Below are 19,067 nucleotides of genomic sequence, written 5' to 3' on the forward strand. Positions count from 1 at the left end.
CAATTCCCAGCAACCACATGGTGACTTGCAACCATCTGTAATGAGGTCTGGTGCCCTCTTCTGGCCTGCAGGGACACATGGAGGCAGAACACTGCATTTATAATTGTTGTGCCCAGATTATGACCCCCAGAAAGAGACCACCAGAGAGGCCCAGACTGTAATAAGCAAGGTTTAATCAGCATGTAACAAACATGTTTGGAACCCCTGTCTACTAACCCCGTTATAGTGAGGTAGAGAGAGGAGTTGTATCTCCTCTGTGGGGTAGGCTTTTAAAGGCATAACTAACTACAAAGAGGCTTTTTGAAGCTGCTTTGGCATGGGTGCAAGAATTTTTGCTCCCTCCCATTCTGCTAAGTCAGCTTTTTCCTTGTTCTTAGAGCCTGTTCCTGAGTTAGGCCATCTTTATCGGCCTGTACCAGGTAGCTAGCTGGGCTGAGCTGAGTGACCTTGTGCTCAAAACTTCCCGGGCGGGAGAGGGGAAGGCCACTATATTCCTGGGAAAACATTCTGCTAGGAAATTTTTTCCCACCCCTTTGAGAATAAGGGGTGAGGGTCCTACAATAATAAATAAATATATCTTTAAAAGAAATAAAAGGAATTGAGGATACTTCCCAGTACCAGCCTCACACTCGGCATGTGCCCACACACGTGCACACTGCACACACTCATGGAACTGGAGAGCCGGTGATTAAATGTGAAAGACTACTTTTAATTCACGGAATACACAGGAGTGTGTGAGATTAAAAACTACAGCCTTGCCTTGGAAAGTTTACTATATGTGAAAATAGAAACAAACGACTGCATAGCAGAAAGGCCAGCAGGGGCGCCAAAGGCTTCCAGGATTCTGTCTTGGGGGAGGGGCGATGTGAGCGAGGTTCTCTAGCTCAACAGTTCTCAACCTTCCTTACGCTGCAACCCATTAATTTAGTCCTTCACGTTATGGTGACCCCAACCATAAAATTATTTTCACTGCTACTTCATAACTGTAATTTTGCTACTGTTATGAATCATAATGTAAATATCTGTGTTTTTGATGATCTTAGGCGACCCCTGTCATTTTGTCATTTAGGGTCATTTGATCCTAAAGGGGTCGTGACCCCTAGGCTGAGAACAGCTGCTCTAGATGGACTGTGCAGTGTTGTAACCCCAAGGGAAAACACTGAGAATGTGATACAAAGGTGAAGCAAGCATGCCACATATGCAGATGTGTCCATTCTGTCCCAAGCAGAAAGGCCTGGGTCCCCTTGGCCATTGTCATTGGGCACCTGCCACTCAGAGCACCAAAAGCCCTGCAAAACTTCAATAAGTTATCAGGGCCCCAAGGAAGGCTTTCTTTGCAATGAAGTCTGTCCCAGGCAGAGTCAATAGAGGTGATCTTTTGAAACATTACTATTGTCAGACAGGGGATGGCAAGATAGCCCAGTTGGTAAAGCCACTTGTGTTGCAAACACGAGGGCCTGAGTTTGATTCCTAGAACCCATGAGAAAAAAAACATGGTGGCACTCTTAGAATCCCAGTGTTGGTGAGGTAGATATACGTAAATCCCCAGGACTCACTGGCTAGCCAGTCAACCCTACCTGATTAACAAAACTAAAAGCATGTACACATACACATGCACACACATACACACACATGCATGCATGCACACACACACGCATGCATGCAGATGCGACCAAGGAGAGAAGCAAGAGATTCAATACCAGTTTGTCATTCTTCAGTGAGTTTTCAGGAGCATGTCTCCCAGAGAAGCCAGGGTTTAGCTGGATAAATTTCAGTCTGTTCTCCAGGCTGTGGCTAAGGCCCACTGCCTGTGAGTTGCTGGCAGGCATTAAGGATAAGTCTTCTGGATTGGCTGCTGTGCTCATTGAGACAGGTGCGAGGGTACCTTGGGAGCGTTCAGCGTTTCTCTGAAAAGCATGCCAGCGAGGGCATGCTTGCTCCGTGGTGCTCCGCGGCCCTGGGGAGTGGCCCACCCAGCCCAATGGACAGGCTGCGTGAGGCTCCTCAGTTCTTCACAACCCTCCAGGCTGGGAAACATTTGCCTGCAGACATTTTCTTCCTCTCCGCTGCATATGTTTTGGTGAAAGGACTAAGTGGGAGGACTTGGCGATGAATAATTCATGTGTGATTGTTTTCAAAATAGGAAGTTTTTTCAAAGTGAGTAACCCATCTATTCATTCCTGAGACCCATTGCCTCTGGGTGCTTCTGTGTGGGCCTCAGCTTTCTATCTAAACAGTTGTCGCACCCCATGCTGCAGGGCCTGGGAACACAGGCGAAGGATGGCGCAGATGGTGTGGGATTCCCAGTCAAAGGGTGGCCTTGGAATTGAGCGTCTCTCCTCAGTAACTGCACACCCCCTAGTTCTGCAGTCAGCACACTGTGGTCTGTTCACTGCACACACATGCACACACACACAACCGAGACTAGGCCCCACAAACCAAGAAGGATATATCAGCCATTTTCCCTGTGTTCACCTCCAGCTCCCTGCATCCTCTTCCCACACACCTGAAAGGATGGACGAGTCCTGGATAAAGTGTGGCCTGTTCTGTGGGCGGAGCAACTTCTAGACTGTTCAAGTCATTCAAAGTCTGCCGCCGAGTGGGGAGGAAGTGCCTGGAAATTCTACACTGTGCCCAGTCAGGGAGGGAGGAAAAATGCTTTTTGAAGCCTCCAGGGAAGATGGGGGCACGTGAGAAAGGACCTTTTTATACCCCTAGTGGCCTCCTGCACCCACCCATTTGGTGGGGTCACAAGATATTGCCAAGACTTCAGTTACCCTTCCCTGTGTGGCCAGTTAGGATTGGTGTAAGGACCCCCGAATTCCACAGCAGGCAGCTCCCTCCTCCCCTGGGAAGAGTCCACTTTTCACTCCCCATTGTTCTCCCCCTGGTTTTCTTATTCCAACAGGATGAGGAGGTTTGTGAGCAGAACCAGGTTTGAGCCCCAGCCTTACCACTCCCAGGTCAGGTGACCAGGGCAAGTCAGTAGCCTCTGTTTCCAGATCTTTGTAGGAGGATTCTGAGAGGTCCTTTCTATGAGCCTCTGATGGGGCGAAATGGAGGGCTCAGCACAGCGCATGGCTTGCAGTTAGTGAGGGTGGTCGATGGGATCCTGTCCTGCCTTAGGCCTGTCCTCTAGACTTTCTGCTCTGGGCTGTGTGTAACACCAGAACCATCTGGCAGTGTCGACTTACTCCACGTCTCCCCCATGCAGTGTGATCCTCAGAACAGGAGGGCACCAGTGCCAGGCTCCCAAGATAAGTCTTTTCAATGCCAAGGCTCAATCCAAGCTAAGGGAGCCGTGGAAGCAGGCTCAGTGGGCCATATAGGAACATTCACATGATATTCCATAGAGCCTGGAAGCTAGTGTCCCCTAGAGTACCCACCGCCTCCTGATGTCCCATGCCAGCTGCTCCTGAGAAAGCAAGGCCCCTACTAACACAGCTGGCTACGCTGATGGCTGTGTCATGGCACCTGACCTACGAACTCTTTCCCTGTACTGACCAGTGTAGGGTACCATGGAGAGGTCAACACAGACTGTATTGTGCCCAGCTGGAGCCCCTGGACCTTCCTGAGATTAATTCCTTCCTCCCTCCCTCCTTCCTTCTTTCCTTTCTTTTTTTTTTAAATTTTAATTTTAATTTTTTTTATTTTTCAAGATAGGGTTTTTCTGTGTAGCTTTAGGACTCTTTAGAACTTTAGAACTGTCCTGGAACTCTCTCTGTAGACCAGGCTGGGCCCAAACTCACAGAGATCTGCCTGCCTTTGCCTCCCGAGTTCTGGGATTAAAGGTGTATGCTGCCACTGCCAGGCTTCTGGGAATGGATTTGAATAAACATGCCACCAGGGATGGCTTCCCCGGGCTAGTCCATCCATTATCCCACTAACCTGCTGTGCAGACACACCACCTCTTCCTACAGCCTTGCACACTCAGCCCCCCACAAGCTGTCTCTGTGCCCAGTGAGTTCAGCCATCCTGCTAGCTGCCCAGCCAGTCCTGTTCTGAGCCTGGAAACTGCAGCCGTTGGGAAGGTCTCCACTCTCAGACCGTGAATGCTGGGTGAACAGAAAGAGCTGTGTCTTCTGTCTCCTGCACTAACCCCTAAAACCCCTATGTGGGAGGATTGTCCCTGTCTACCTACTGACCCATCGTCTTACCCACAGCAGCTCAGCCAGTCAGTGTCCCCTAGGGAGGTGGCTTTGGGACAGCTCTGCCCCAGTGCTTGCTACACAAGGGACATGTGTTTGCTCATTTGTTCCCCACACCATATACACAACGGAATAGGACGGGGTGTGTGTTGGAGTGAAGGGTCCAGAAACCGCCTTTCGTGAGTGGACTCACACGAGAGAGGCAAAATGGAGCCTGCGGGTGCCCTCCCATCAGAGAGCCACACAGCTCCCTTCTGTGGATCTTGATGGAACTTGAGGGACAATCTTATCTTCCCTCCCGAAACTGCCTTTATTGCACCTTGGACTCCTGGAAAATATGCAAACAAAAAGCTAGCTTACAGGACCCAGAAGCCACTTGAGAGACAAGAGAGAGCTGGGCACCTTGCCTGGCAGGGCATTGGCAAAGAGCAGCTGAGCTGGCTGTCTGGGTGTCATACTGCCTGTGCCCTTTGTTTACTCACAAGCCCCACAAGCAGGCCTTTGCCCACCCTCGGCAGCCATGGGTGGGGTAAGAGGACAAGTAATAATGACCACTGGCGCCTGTGGAGGAGCAGGGGAATGTGGGTCAGACACACTAATGCCTCCTGTTCTCCTCCCTGCTAGGTCCTGGAGGAAAGCGGAATGCCTATGGATGACAACCAATATGCAATGCTGGCCTCCAAGATAGGCTACAAGAAGGAAGGCATGAGCTACCAGGACTTCACCTCGGGATTTGAAGGTAGCTAGCCGGCAGGTGCTCGTGTGTCTTGCTGTGGTGGGGCCAGATGGCACCAAGCTCTTTCCTGGCAGTGTTGTGCCACTGACCATGCTGACCATGGGACAGCAACCTAGGCTAAGAGGCGGAAGCCTTCTCGGCCTAACCTTATCTGTGTTTCAGTCATTTCACCAAGTTAGAACTTTAGGAGCAGACTACAAGCTTAGGTGGTCCTGAGAGTGCTTCCCCAGACTCTCCTCACCAAATTTAAGACTTTAAGACTCCATAAAAAGATGCTATCTGGGGGCTGGGAATGTAGCTCAAAAGTATTCTGGCCTGGCATTCACAAGTCTTGGTTTCAAACCAACAATGCTGAGGAAAATAAACGCACACCATAAAATCAAAAGATGGTTATATGTAATTCGCAATGCCACCCACAGCTGAGTGTTGTTCCTCCCTCTTCACAGGTGGGGTACAGACATTCCAGAATTGGTTACATACCCAAGACCACCTAGGCATGTCCTGCCCCAACCCTAACGGCCCGTAAAAAGTTGGGAACCAGATTTTGTGTCATGAGATAAGGCAGAGCTGAGTCACCTCCTCGGCCACCTGTGTCTCCTGCTCCTTGGCAGTTGAGGGCAGATGGTATAGTCTTAAGAGAGCAAGGAAAGCTGGACCTCTGACTCTTTAAGGTCCCAGGACTGTCACCTTCCTGCCTCCAGTTGCCTACCACAGCTACTAAGTTCGTGTGTGGTTCATGTTCCTGTGGAGGCGTGTACTTCTCATTGCCACGGAAAATCTATGGGGTGGCTGACTGGGCAGCTCTAGTGACCCTGGGCACTCTCTTCCCCTGACACTGGCTTTGAGGGGTGACATCATTGCCTTGGAGAGCACGCCCCAGGCAGCATCCCTACTTATACAACAAGAGAATCCTACTCCTGGTAGGGTGGGGCGGGGGAAGGTACTAGGTAGCAGGGACAGTAGGAACAGCTTAAAATGCTCTCACCTTCTGTCTGACTTGACGTTCAGGAAGGGAAAGTCATGTGCTAGTGACCTTAGGAAGGCACACACATGTGCATGTATATGTTTGTGTATGTGTATATTTGTGTGTGTCTGTGTGTGTGTACGTGCACGCATATGTGTGTGTCAGAGGTAGTCACTGTGGAGGGATCAGATCAGGTCATCTGCCGAAAAATAGCAAGCCCCTACTATGAGGTGGAGAAGTTAGGGAGCCCTAACCCCACCCTGCAACCTCCCAAAGACCCCACATGTTACTGCAGCCATGCAGAATGTGTAGTAGGTTGGCCTCTCCTGGTGGGCATGGGATGAGTGAGGAGGCTGCAATTGGCCATCAGGCTCCAGAAGTTCTAGCCATACAATCCAGAGTGCTGCCTGGAGCAGCCAGGGACCCTGTGAGCCCCATCGCTAGCACACCATACACTTCCTTGCGCTGAAAGGGGGCGTGAATATCTAGTTCTTCATGTAGTTGGAAGGCTCTAACTCTGGAACCCCTCCCCCATGTTGCTCTGTCATCCTTGTGGGATACGCAAGGAGGCCTCTTTGCAAGGGGCATGTTCATGGTGATGAGGTCAGCTCAGAACCTGAGCACCCACACAGTGCCACTCCACCACTACCAAACAAGTGCCACGTGCTCACCATATGCCGTTAGCTCTGCTAAGTGCTCCCTGTGCAGAATCCCCTATGGCCCAAGACTGTGAACTCTGTGAAGTTGCCCTGGCGTGATGTCATTAATGATGTCCCCTGGCAAGGATACAGTGGTAAGGAAAGCCTGCTGAATTAATGAGCAGGGGCCTAATTTCATGTCCTGTCTTTAGGACATGAGTCTAGAGAGAGGGGGGAAAAAGAGGCAGAAGTCCTCCTCTGGCCCTGGGAATCAGGAGCTACACCAAGGAAGGACAGAATCATGGGACAGGTTACACACTAAGGTCACTTCCTTTGAGATAAGAGCCTTTCTGAGACATGTTGGGGGTAAAGAAGGTCGTCCTGCCAATAGCAGTGCTCTGCTGGGGCCAGGGGACGCCGTGCCACGAGGGGTCTTACTCAACCAGGGAAGCATACACGGGGTGGGCGCAGAGCTCATGGCCGTCCCCCACTTGATATCCTTTCAGACACTAAGCCGAGTGGACAGGAAACTAATCCACTGCAGCCACGCGCTGCCTCGAAAACAAACTTGGATGAACACTTCATGCCGGCTGAAGAATGCCAGAGACTCTTCCCAAAGAAGCTGAAGGAGTCGTTCCGGGTAACTTGTGATCCTCTATTTCATAGTTTCTGTAAGGCTCCGCCCTGCTCACACCCCACCCTGGTGGCTCCAGGAGACACACAGGGGCTGGCTCGGGTGGGGTCGGCAGCCTAACTGTGAGGCCCCACTCTGCTGAAATGCCCAGTCAGCACTGATGGTAGAAATCAGGAGCCCCTCTTCTCAGGGGGCGTGGCCACACATGGGACAGTGGACTCAGGGTCCTTTACACACCCATTTGCACTTATTCACTCACCAAACAAATGTTGCATGCTCACTGCATGCCGGAGTCTGTACCACATGTGTGAGTACCCTGGAGTCTTCTCTTGCCCAAGACACAGACAGTAAGTGACACTCATAGGCACTGTGACTGGCTGCTGAGGGGATCTTAGTAGAGTACCGTGGGACAGCAAGGCAGAACCCTTTAAGGAGGACCACCCAGAGGAGGAAGGGGCCCCTGCCCCAACTCTGAAGCCCAAATCAAATGCTCGATCGTCAACCTGAACTTGACCTTCAACCTGATCACCTGGCTGGCAAGGACAGCGAACCAGCATACCAGTGGCTGTGTCTCTGCAGGTCCAGGCTTCTGCTCCTTCGTCCCATTCCTTTATACAATGAGCAGAAAGAAGCAGACCCACAGGAAGATGGCATGTTACCTTTCCACACTCCGTTTTCCACTTCATGGTCTGCATCTAACCACGTGGCTCTGGTCAGTCACCCACTTCACTCCGGTTCTGCTCTGGCATGACCCCCATCTTGTTTGCATTTTCTGTTCCCTTCCTGGGCAACCTGTCCTCTCTGTTGGGACAACTTTGGCCACCTCATCTTCCTTCCTGTTGTCCTTAAGCCCTGACATGAGCCCCGCAGATCAGTTGGCCCTCAGGGCACCCAGTCTGCATGCCGTTGTAAGCAGCTTGGTCCAGAATCCCCAGCATCCCTTCACCACTCACCACAGTACCCCAAGTGACTGCCAGCTGCTTGCAGCACAGCGTGAGCAGTGCTTCGTTGGTGAACATGTGAGGCTTCACATGGTGTGCCGGGTTTGAACACATGTATTTATCTTCATTGAGGAAGCTGATGGTCAGAGATGGAGAGAAACTTACCCAAAGTCCAACATCTATTGAAAGTAATAGCTAGGAAGTAGAGTGTATCTGTTCAGATGCAAGGCCTGTGTGTTGATACTTGGGGTTGTCACACTGTAGTGGGGGCACTGATGAGATGAGGAGTGACAGAAGTTTGTAAACTTGTGGGAATTACAGGCACCAGGTCCTCAGTTGTGCCAGTAGCACAGCACTGAAGGCTGGCGGGACACTGGTCTCACTCTCGGCTGCTGTGCTGTGTGTCACATTGGAGTGCTATCACCTGCTTCCTGTCTTTCCTCTCCAGCACTGTGAGAGGACCATATGTCAAGGGCTGTGTTTCTGCTGCACCCAGTGGAGAGTTAGCACCTGACAGGTACCCAGAGCATACTCTTAGCCTCATTTATCCAACAAGCTTTATCACATATGGCTGTGGGACATTGCTCTGGGAACTGGCGCTCGAGCCAGACAGACAGGAGCGCAAGTCTTGTGCTTGTGAGTCAACCTGCAGGCAGAGGCAAGGAGCGAGACAGACAAGCTTTGCAGACACTGTGGCTGTGGAGGAAGGGCTCACTGACATGGCCCGAGGCAGCCTTGGGCATCTGAGAGCAGCAGGGGGAAGGTGGTAGAAAAGGATGGAGTTCATACGTTGGGCTGTCTATAGGGAGACACGGAGCATGGAATGGGCAGCATGAATGGCCAGGGCACAGGGATAACCTGATGTAGATGACACGGTAGCCAGGATTCTGTTAGATTCTTGAGGGATCCGGGCTTTAGATGGGATTGAGGCAGTTAGGCATGAAGGACAGTTTCCAGGTACAGGGAACAAGTGGGATGTGTGACACATTCTAGAGCCATGAAAGGGAGGACTTGGGACTCTGAGGATGTGGTCAGAGCAGTTAATCAGAACAAGCTACTGTCTGCCGAGGCGAGAAGCCTGTGAGGATTAGCAAGAAGTTTGCCTTTGGCCTTGTTCATTCTGGACATCTTAGCATCTCGAGTATGAGAAACTCAGAGCCAGACTTAGAGAGAAGCAATGAACCATGGGTCTGCAGCCTCACTGAGAATTTCACCCAGGGCCCCCTCTCCTCTGGATGGCAGTGACTCTGAGGCAGAGCCAGAGGCATCTAAACAATCCCCACAGTGTTCAGCACAGTGATTGCACATAGTAATGTTTGGTGAGTGAATCAGTGAGCAAACTCAGCTAGAACTTCCCACAAAATCCCAGAGCATCTAATTAGACACTAACATGGAACAAGCCAACTCAATGTTCTGAACAACTCCTACTGGGGAGCTGTAGAACGAGGGGATCTGGGTGGTGCCTCTAGGACACCAGACAGGTTCCCAGGGAAGAGCTGTGTGAGGGACCCACAGACACAAGGGTACTAAAACTATGTCAGCAGCGTTGCAAGCCAGAGTACAATGTACATTGTGGCCATAAGGTGGGTGTTGTCCTAGAAAGAGACTCACAATTTCTGTCTGATTTTAGGCAACAAACATAGTGACAAACAGAATTTTAGGACACTCACAAAACATGCCAAGTGGCCTCTACAGTGTGGCACATTCTTGTTGGCAGAAGGCTACTCGTTCATTTCCTGGCCGCCCAGACCTGAAATAACCACACAGAAACTATATTAATTAAATCACTGTTTAGCCTATTAGCTCTTGCTTCTTATTGACTAGCTCTTACATCTTAACCCATTTCTATTAATCTGTATTGCCATGTGACTGTGCCTTACCGGCAAGGTTCCAGTGTGTCTGTCTCCTGTAGGCGACCCACTTGCTTTCTTCCAGCATTCAGTTTAATTTTCCCATCTAACTCTATTCTGTGCTATCATGGGCCAAAGAGCTTCTTTATTCATTAACCAATAAAAGCAACACATATACAGAAAGACTTCCCACACCACATTCCTTAGCAATTTTATAGATGCTCAAGGTCATATGCCTGGCCCAAAGTGACACTGGCACCAAGAGAGTGTGACAAGTCTGCTGTGGGAGATGCCAGCACTTAAGTTCCCAGTGACCCTTGAACTTGTTTCTTCATATGCAAAATTGGAACCAAGGAACCAAGGTACTCTGGGGAGTACCATGGACAGAGCTATGGGTCCCTTCCCTGCTTTCCAGACAGAAGGCTTGGGGCATGGGGCTCCTGGGTGTGAAACCTGGCATAGAATTTGCCTATCTGGAAAGAGAAGTGGCCAGACATTCCAAACACTCCAGGAAGCAGGGAGAGCTTTAAATTTCTAGGAAGTCCTACCTGCTTTCCTCAGTCCATACACAGGCAAGGGACACACAGGTGACCCACGCTGTCAGCACTCTCCAGCAGGTTCTCACTCCCAAGAGAGTCATTCAGGGCCAGGGAGCTAGGAGTGGTGGGGTCTCTGTGTGTCTCTGCAGGGGGGCGGCTGTGATGACGAGGAGGCATGGAAGGGAAGTGTGTTGACGTGTGCATTTTGTTTCTAGGACCCCTACTCTGCCTTCTTTAAAGTAGACACTGACAGGGATGGCATAATCAACATGCATGATCTTCACAGATTGCTACAGCACCTACAGCTCAACATGAAGGACTGCGAGTATGAGCGCTTCCTCAGCCTCCTGGGCTTGAGACTTAGTGTCACCCTAAACTTCCGAGAGTTTCAGAACCTGTGTGAGAAGAGGCCCTGGAGAGCAGATGAGGCCCCTCAGAGGCTCATTAGGTAAGAAGGTGATGTCAGAGCCATCAGTGTGGTCAGAACTGTCGGTGTGTGCCAGCCTCGCCATCTGGAAGGCCAGCGGTTCTGCTGCAGCCACAGTGGGACACAAAATTGACTCTGGAGCCGTCTGGTTTTTTTTTTTCTGAGGTTAAGAAAACACACACATGCACACACATACACGCACATGTGTACACACACACCACATGGCAAGTGTAACAAATAAGACACACAAAGTTCCATTATGGGGTGTGACTTCATAACTCACTGCTTATTGTTCCAGGCTTTTTCTCGTATGTGTAAATGCAGACACGTACCTACTTGTCCATTTCTCTGCCTGGAGTCAGATGTGTACTTTCTGCTCAGTCTTTCAAGGCTGACATTGGCAAGGCCACTGTAGGGCAGGGGGCGGGGCCTCACAGGAGCAAGGTTCAAGTGCCCCTTTGAAGCAAACTCAGGACCTGTCCACGTGAATGCATGCCCTTTTCTCCTCCTCAGCTCTAGACGTCCATTAGGGTGGCACAGAATTTCTCAGGAGATGAAGGAACCTCCTTCCAGCCTCTCCTGGACAGCGGTGCCTCTACACCCCTGCCTAACCCACAAGACCTCACCCTGGTCAGGAGAGTCTCAGTGCCCACCCAGGCTTCCCTCATTGCTCCTCTGACCTTTGAGATCAGAGTGAGTGCGGCTACCACCTACCAGACACCTGCCACAGAAGCACACAATGCCAGCTGCAGAAATCTGACACATGTGCAGAGCAGCTGGTCTGTCCTGGACAATTGCAGCGTCATTCTTTCTAAAGTGTGTTCGTGTCTATGCACATATGGATGTGAGTGCGTGTGCATGTGTGCACTGGTGTGTGGAGCTCAGAGGTCAGCCCCCGAGTCGACCTCAGGGTGTTCCTGGGAGTTGTCTACCTTACCTTTGAGACAGTACCTCTCACTGAAATGTGGGGCTCACTAAGCTAGACTGGCTGGTCACTGAGCTCCAGAATCCTCCTGTCTCCACATTCCTAGCATTGGATCACAAACATGTGCCACCACAGCTAGCTTCTTACATAGGTGCTGAGGCTTCAACTTGCGTCCTCAGGCTTGCAAGGCAAGTACTTACAGACTTCTTCCCAGCAGTTTTTCTTGACATACGAGCAGAACTTCCCCCCTCCTGGGGTGCTGAAGGGCTGCAAACCACAATTCCCTCTCTCTAAGCACATGGAGCTGCCGGAGGTATGGCCCTGTACCAAACCCTGGTAACATTTCACAATGCTACAGAAGCTCTTTGACCATGTCCCTTGCTTAATTCACCCTGAATTTATTGGTTTTATTGTAATTATTACTGGGAATGGGGAGCAAGAAAATGACTATAATCCCTTCCTAAGAAAAATGGTCACGTGACACAGGAGCGGGATGCCCACAGTCCTCACTCAGGTTCTAGAGGGTGTTAATGTGAGATCTGTTTGCTTAACATCGAAGTGGAACCAACACAATCCTGCCAGGGGGAAAAGAGATGGCTCAGTTGTTAGGAGCATTTGCTGCGCACACAGAAGACCTGAATTTGGCTCCCAGGCTCACAACCACATACAACTCCAGCTCCAGGGGATCTCATACCTTCTTCTGCCCTCCATAGGGCGTCTGCATTCACATGTATGTATCCACCACACACACACACATAAATGGAGAGACTAGGAACCTGTTTAGAGGACATGATTTTGGTTGTCAGTACCCACATACCTTTAACTCCAGCTCTAGGGAGGTATGACATCTCTGGCCTCCTTGGGCACCTATCCTCACATGCACTTAACACAAACACATGTTCACACAGATGTATAATTTTAAATAATAATATAATAATGCTGCCAAACAGTATTTTGGAGAATATGCAGAATGAGCATAGACTTAGCTGTCTAGTGATATGTCTTGGTCACACCTGCTCACTTGTTGGATATTTGCAAAGGACCAGCTTGGTGCTGGGAACTGTCTGGCTTCAGTGGTGCCAATGTGAACAGGGATCAGTGCTGAGAAGGACACAGCAGTAAAGAGCCGCACTAGAGCCCAGGGAGGGTAGAGACAGGAGTCCAGAAGAAGCAGGTACACTTGACTGGGTCTTGAATGTGAGGAGGAATCTTTCAGTTGGTAGAAGGTGATTCGAGGCCAGAGAACAACGTTTGCATAAGTGCCAGGCCTGTTCAGAATGCTGCTGGGCCTTCGCAGTATTTGTTATGATACCCTGCTCCTATTAGAATCCTCTGTGGTATATTGACTAGTAGGCCTGTCTCAGTAGGTCGTTGGCTCACAGTCTCTTTAGCCTGAGAGTCCCAGCCTTCCTCCTACAAGCCATTACAGCACTCCTCTAGGGACATCATGGTACACCCCCAGGGCCAAGCCCAGTGGCATGGCAGGCAGAGCCACTGCTAGGCCACCAGCTAACACCAGAGATAGATCTGGACTTCTGACAGATGTGGGGCCTTCTCCTAGCTCACTCCCCTCTCTGACTGCCCACTCTCCTGCTCAGGATCTAATTTCCAACTAGAAAATCTTAGGGTTGAGTCTGGTGGTAGTCGTGTAAGTAATGCCTCTCCTAGGTCTGCCTTTAGGGCAATGAAAGGGGACGGAGAGATGGGGGAGGAGGGTGGCAAGGATTGCATCGCAGCCTCTCAAGGCCCAGGGGTTCCCTGAACCTTCACACTGCCTGTGAGCTGTTCCCTGGTCCCCGGCTTTAGCCTCCTTTCTGCTGGGACACTTGTCTCTGAGGTAATCTGATTGCTTTTGTCTGGCATTTGTATTAAACCATAGTTCCTTAAGGCTATAGACTTTGTAGTCAGTGACTGCAGGTTTTGGTCCTGTGTTTGCCGTGGCTGACCAGAGCAAAGCTAGTGTGACAGTTGTCAGAACCTAAGGTGCCAAGGAACAAGAAAGGAATGAGGCATTGCTGGAAGAGATGGAACAGGATCGATGCACGGGGAGAAGAGGCAAGGGTAGAAAAGCCTGAGCCTGGGTAGCTGTGTGATGATGGAGGCCCAGAGCCTAGAGAAGCAGCAGGGTTGTAGGCAGGCTGCTTGGTTAATAATAGGGTGTATGATTTGGTTGGGGTAGCCAGTGCCCGAGGTCCTGGAGCACCTCTAGGGAGGTCCAGGAAAGGCCTCTGTGAACAGATATTATTAAGAGAGTTTAATGGTGACAGCTTTCCCTGTGAGCAATCTGTGGCCATAACAGTATGTTTGTGTCTTCCTGTGATACCACAATCCACTAATGGTCCTGAGTTCACAAGTGGCCTCAGTTTCCCCAAGTACTCTTCCTTTCACTTGACTCCTGTGGCCACTGGTGACACAAGTTCTTATGAGCCAATGTTTGTATGGGTTTTCAGTTTTATTTTCTTGAGACAGGTCTCTTTGTACAGCCCAAACTGGCCTGAGAACTCTTCCTCCCCTCACTCCTGAGAGCTGAGGTGTACACCTCCAAGCCCAGCTTATATTGCAGTCTTAGTAACTCTCAGGTCCCAGTCATCTATATGTACAGGCTACAGAGTGCCTTCCAAAGCGCTGTACTGGAGGCCGGGATCCTGTGTGGATGCAGGGGAAGTATCTGTAATAAACAGATCACAATGCCATAACCTCCAGCACAGGGCTGTCCAGGCCACAAAGTTGCCAAGCACAGGTCAGCATGGCAGGTTGTTCTGAGTGACAGTTTGAAGTGAGCCACATGTCAACCACACGAGAACCTACACCTGAGCTGGAGCCCAGGAACAGAGGCAGGGTCCTTCCCCATGACCGTTTTCCAGGTGGCTGGTCTCATCTTAAGGTACTCCTTTAATAGGCCCAGGCAAGAGGGGCTACATCTGGCAGGACAGATAAACTCGTGCCTACTGTTTCTGATAGGATCCCACCTATTCACAGGTGCTGTTATTTATTGGCACAGATAAATTATTTACCAGGTTTTGACTCCTGCTGTGCTGGCAGATGGTGGTTGTTTACTTGTGTAAACAAGATGCAGCCTTGTTCCATCTCGGTGCTTAAAGTAACTCGGGTCAGAATGCGGCTTTCAAGAGTGGAGACAGAGGGCAAGCCACCCAAAGCTGCTGCTCTGCACAGTGTAGGGCCACCCAGGGAAGCCCCCACCCCTCAGCACCTCACCGGGCTTCCATCCTCACATGCCAGTGGAGAAAGAAATCACAGGCTCCTGCCAGCCTTTGCAGGCCCCCCACAGGAGCTACAACCACAGGGGCTGGGGTGACAGAGCAGCGGATCCTTTCCCACCCTTGAAGTTCCGTGATTCTAAGCAGTCCAGTAGGCAGTTGGAGAGAAATGGCGAAGAAACATGGGTGAGGCCAGACATTTATAGCATTGCTCTGTGGGTAGAGGAGGTGTGGTCAGAGATATCAGAAGCATTAAGTGTTAAAGGCTAGAAGGGTCAGACTAGGAGGCAGGTAACAGGGCCCAGAGAAAGGCACGGATCCTGAAGACAGCCACTAGCCAGGCCAGTGGTCTCAGTCGTCCACACTTTCCTGATCTGCTTGGTAGGCAGAAAAGCCCAGGCATCCTCCTCCCTCTCCAGCCACAGCCACCACTGTGTCTCACGCAGGCTTGCCAGGCCAGCAGCACAAGGTCTTTTTAAGGTCTCTTAAGTGTCCCTCATCTGTAAGTAAATACAAAGGAGTTGTGATAATCTTTGAATCCTATAAGCTTACCCCTTGAAAATTCATTACACAGGGATCTCAGCCGTTAGGAGCACACCCTGCTCTTACGGGGCCCCGAGTTCAGTTCCCACCACTGTCAGGCAGCTCCAACTGCCTGCAGCCCCGCTCCTCTGAGGGCACCTACACTCATGTGCACTTACTGCCCCCATATATACACATCATGTTTAGAAATTATGAAAATAAATCTTGAGAAGGAAAAGTAGCTGGGTTTGGGAGAAGGAACCTCCATGCTTTTTAATTGCTCCTCGGCTGACTTGAGTCTCTTCTTTCATCTGGATTTGCAAAATCAGAACTAAACATTGCTAGTTGTTTGCTTCCTAAAACACATTATATTATACATATATTCTGTTTTCCAACATCCCCAGGGAGGAAACAGGTCCTGTGAGCTTTGTGTGCTGGGGGAAGGATGATTTTTCTTAAATCTGAAAATAAAGTTTCCAAAGGCCCCCTGCCATGGAGCCGGGAGAAATAACGTGTTGTGAGAACCGTTGGACTAGATGTGAAACCACAGCCTGTGATGGCATCTTTGAAACATCAAGGGTGGGAGGGGGCTTTGGGGGAATCCTAATCCTGTCACTTCTAAACACAGTTGTTTGTTTTTCTTTTAAGATATAAACAGAAAGTTGCAGATTCAGAACTAGCCTGTGAGCAGGCTCATCAGTACCTCGTCATCAAAGCCAAAACCAGATGGGCAGACCTGTCCAAGGTAAGGAAGGGGAGGGAGCCAAGCGGTGCAGAGCTGAGACAGCGCCAGGTACCCACGGTGCTGGTTCCTGCTGTTCATCACAGACTTTCCACAGCACTCCGAATGGCTTTGTCTCTAACCAAAACACCATCAGTGACTGCGGTTATGATGAAGTTATTTGGATATTTCTATTGTTGTTAAGTAATAGAGATGGTATAACTATAAAGACCTAGAACATTTTTTGTCTACTTTTAACAACCAAGGAAAGTGAATACCTCCAAAGAAGGTATTCTGTTTTTAAAACATTAGCAGTTACCAAAGATGCTCAAAAATACAATAAAGAACTGGTGAGATGTCTCAGCAGGTAGAGGAACTTGCTGCCAAGTTGGAAGACCTGAGTTCAATCCCCAGAACCCACGTGGGGAAGAGGAGAACTGACTCTTCCATGTTGTCCTTTGACCTCCACACATGTACTGTGGAATGTGCACATGCGCACAAAGGTAGAGGAAAGAAGTTGCCCATAGTGGTGTGTGCCTGCCATTCTAGCACTCTTGATCAGGGAGGCCAAGGTAGTGAGATCCCTGAGAGTCATGGGCAGAATGAGGCTGTATAGGAAGGCTGTGTCTCGGAAGGAAGGGAGGGAGGGAGGAAGGAAGGAAAGAAGGAAGGAAAGAAGGAAGGAAAGAAGGAAGGAAGGAAGGAAGGAAGGAAGGAAGGAAGGAAGGAAAGAAGGAAGGCTGTGGTGGTACACACCTTTAATCCCAGCACTCGGGAGGCAGAGGCAGGTAGATATCTGTGAGTTTGAGGCCAGCCTGGTCTACAAAGTGAGTTCTAGGACAGGCTCCAAAAGCTACAGAGAAACCCTGTCTCTTGAGAAAACAAAAAACAAAACAAAAGGAAGGAAGGAAGCAAGAAGGAAGGAAGGAAGGAAGGAAGGAAGGAAAGAAAGAAAGAAAGAAAGAAAGAAAGAAAAAAAGAAAACTCAGGTATGGTGGTTCCCAGCTCTAGGAAAGTGGAGGTAGTGGGATCAGGAGTTCAAGGTCAGCTTCAGTTACAAAGTAAGTTTGAGACCAACCTGAGATACATGAACTACTATTGAGAGGGAGAGGGGAAGAAAGATATTAAGTTTATGATTTTCAAATTTTTAATTGGGTTTATTAATCTAAGATAGTGTGAGTATCTTTCAAGAATTAATCATTTTAATTTCATGCCCCTGAAGAATACCAGCCTGAAAACATCATCTGGGTGTTTAAGAAAAATCTGTGTGTTGACAAAGCACACAAACAACCCCAGAGACACACCACTAGATTCTTCCCACTTCAGCTCTTATTTCAGGGTCACCGGTGGAAGGAAAGTGTGAAGCTCAGGAGTCTGTGGAGAAGTTCCTGGTGTTAGCTCATGCTGGGGAGGATTTAAGGTTTAAGGGGAAAATCTGAGAAAGGCCCCCCAGTGATTCGCACAACAGCCTACCGGCAGGCATCGTAAGAGCTGATTTAGCCCATCTTGATGAGATGACAGGAAGTGCATTTCCAAGGCACATGGCCCCCATGAGCAAGCTCATAAGTTGTGGTGTCATGGATATCCAATTGACAATGGCTGTGACAGCTAAACCACAGGACAACAGCACAGGATGGGCAGAAGGGGGTTCTTCCTGACTCTAGGACACAGTGACTTCACTCTAGAAAGGAAGGTCACACTTGCACGCTGGAGTATCCTCCCTCTGTCTTTAGGGGTGACCCTTCCATGTCTGGATAGGTCATCATCTGTCCTCCTATTGGTTCTTTTTTGGCTCCTGCCTAATACAGAGTTCTGTTTGATTCTCTTAAGCCCAGGTCCACTTTTCCTCCACACTGTGCCCTCAATAGAGTGGGCTGTGTGGCCCAGTGAGGCAGGCTGCACCCTCCTTTAACTCCGTCCTCCTTATTGCTGTCCCCTCTCCAAGGTGGCAGGCCAGCCTCCTTTCCTCTGCCTCCTCCCTGCTCTGACCAAGAGTTGCCCATTTCCACCTGCTGTTCTGTTCTGCTCTCGTGGACAGCTTACGGCCAGGCACAGTTGCCAGCTCTGGGAATTTTCTAGCTGTCTTCCTGTCTGGTTAAGGACACTCCCTTCTGATCCTAGTGTGCTGAAAGGTATTGTCACCAGTGAGGGTCAGGTTTTGTCATGTGCTTCTGCATCCATTGAGATGATCACGTGACTGTTTCCCCCTCTGCCCATGTGACGGATCACAGTGAAGGATTTTCAAGCACTTTGTGTGATGAATCCCACCCCGCCAAGGCAACCAGTTCTCACTTACGGTTGGTTCCATTTGCTGGTACATGCTTGCCCTCAGGTGTGATTGGTCGGAAGCCAACTTGTCAAGTGCTGTCCAACTTGTCACGCTGGGCTCACAGCGTGAGGAGGAAGGGTTCTTCTGTCTTCCTCGAACCTTGGGCTTCCGTAGGCAGCAGCTCACCCTCAGGCCTCACTCTTCCACATCTAACAGCTGGAGGTAGTTGTTTGCTCGGGTGTCTGCATGCCCTTGGGACAGTGCGATGCCTTCTAGGACTCCTACATGCCGGGCCTATGCTAGGACCCAGTGCTGTTGGCCTGGTTATGTTAAAGCTGGGACTCTTCTGGGGTGGGGTATATAGACCACAAACATGTAATTTAAAGAGAATTAAAGGAATCACCATGCAGCCTCCATCTGGATGGAGGGAAAGAATATTATCTTAGGCCAGCAGTCAGCACGCTTCTGCAGAGACCAGACAGACTACATTTTGGGTGTTACACCCCCCCCCCCCCCCCCCCCCCCCCCCCCCCCC

The 19,067-nt window shown here is 50.1% G+C and overlaps 1 protein-coding gene across 4 annotated transcripts in view; it reads left to right on the plus strand.

Moving 5' to 3' along the window:
* The window catches only part of Efcab6 (EF-hand calcium binding domain 6), a 187,472-nt gene that overhangs the window by 123,419 nt on the left and 44,986 nt on the right, over positions 1–19,067 (plus strand). For 3 of the 4 annotated variants that reach the window (XM_050130560.1, XM_050130566.1, XM_050130573.1), the window contains 4 exons: positions 4,773–4,887; positions 6,993–7,126; positions 10,666–10,898; positions 16,191–16,287. In XM_050130560.1, coding sequence (XP_049986517.1) covers positions 4,773–4,887; positions 6,993–7,126; positions 10,666–10,898; positions 16,191–16,287 — 579 coding nt within the window. Of the gene's footprint in view, positions 1–4,772; positions 4,888–6,992; positions 7,127–10,665; positions 10,899–16,190; positions 16,288–19,067 lie in introns of those variants that run through there. The other variant, XM_050130578.1, reaches the window with a different exon arrangement.

The sequence above is a fragment of the Alexandromys fortis genome, unplaced genomic scaffold (genome assembly GCF_014885135.2).
Source record: "Alexandromys fortis isolate MF-2015 unplaced genomic scaffold, M_Fortis_MF-2015_v1.1 scaffold_28, whole genome shotgun sequence".
NCBI classification, from domain to species: domain Eukaryota; kingdom Metazoa; phylum Chordata; class Mammalia; order Rodentia; family Cricetidae; genus Alexandromys; species Alexandromys fortis.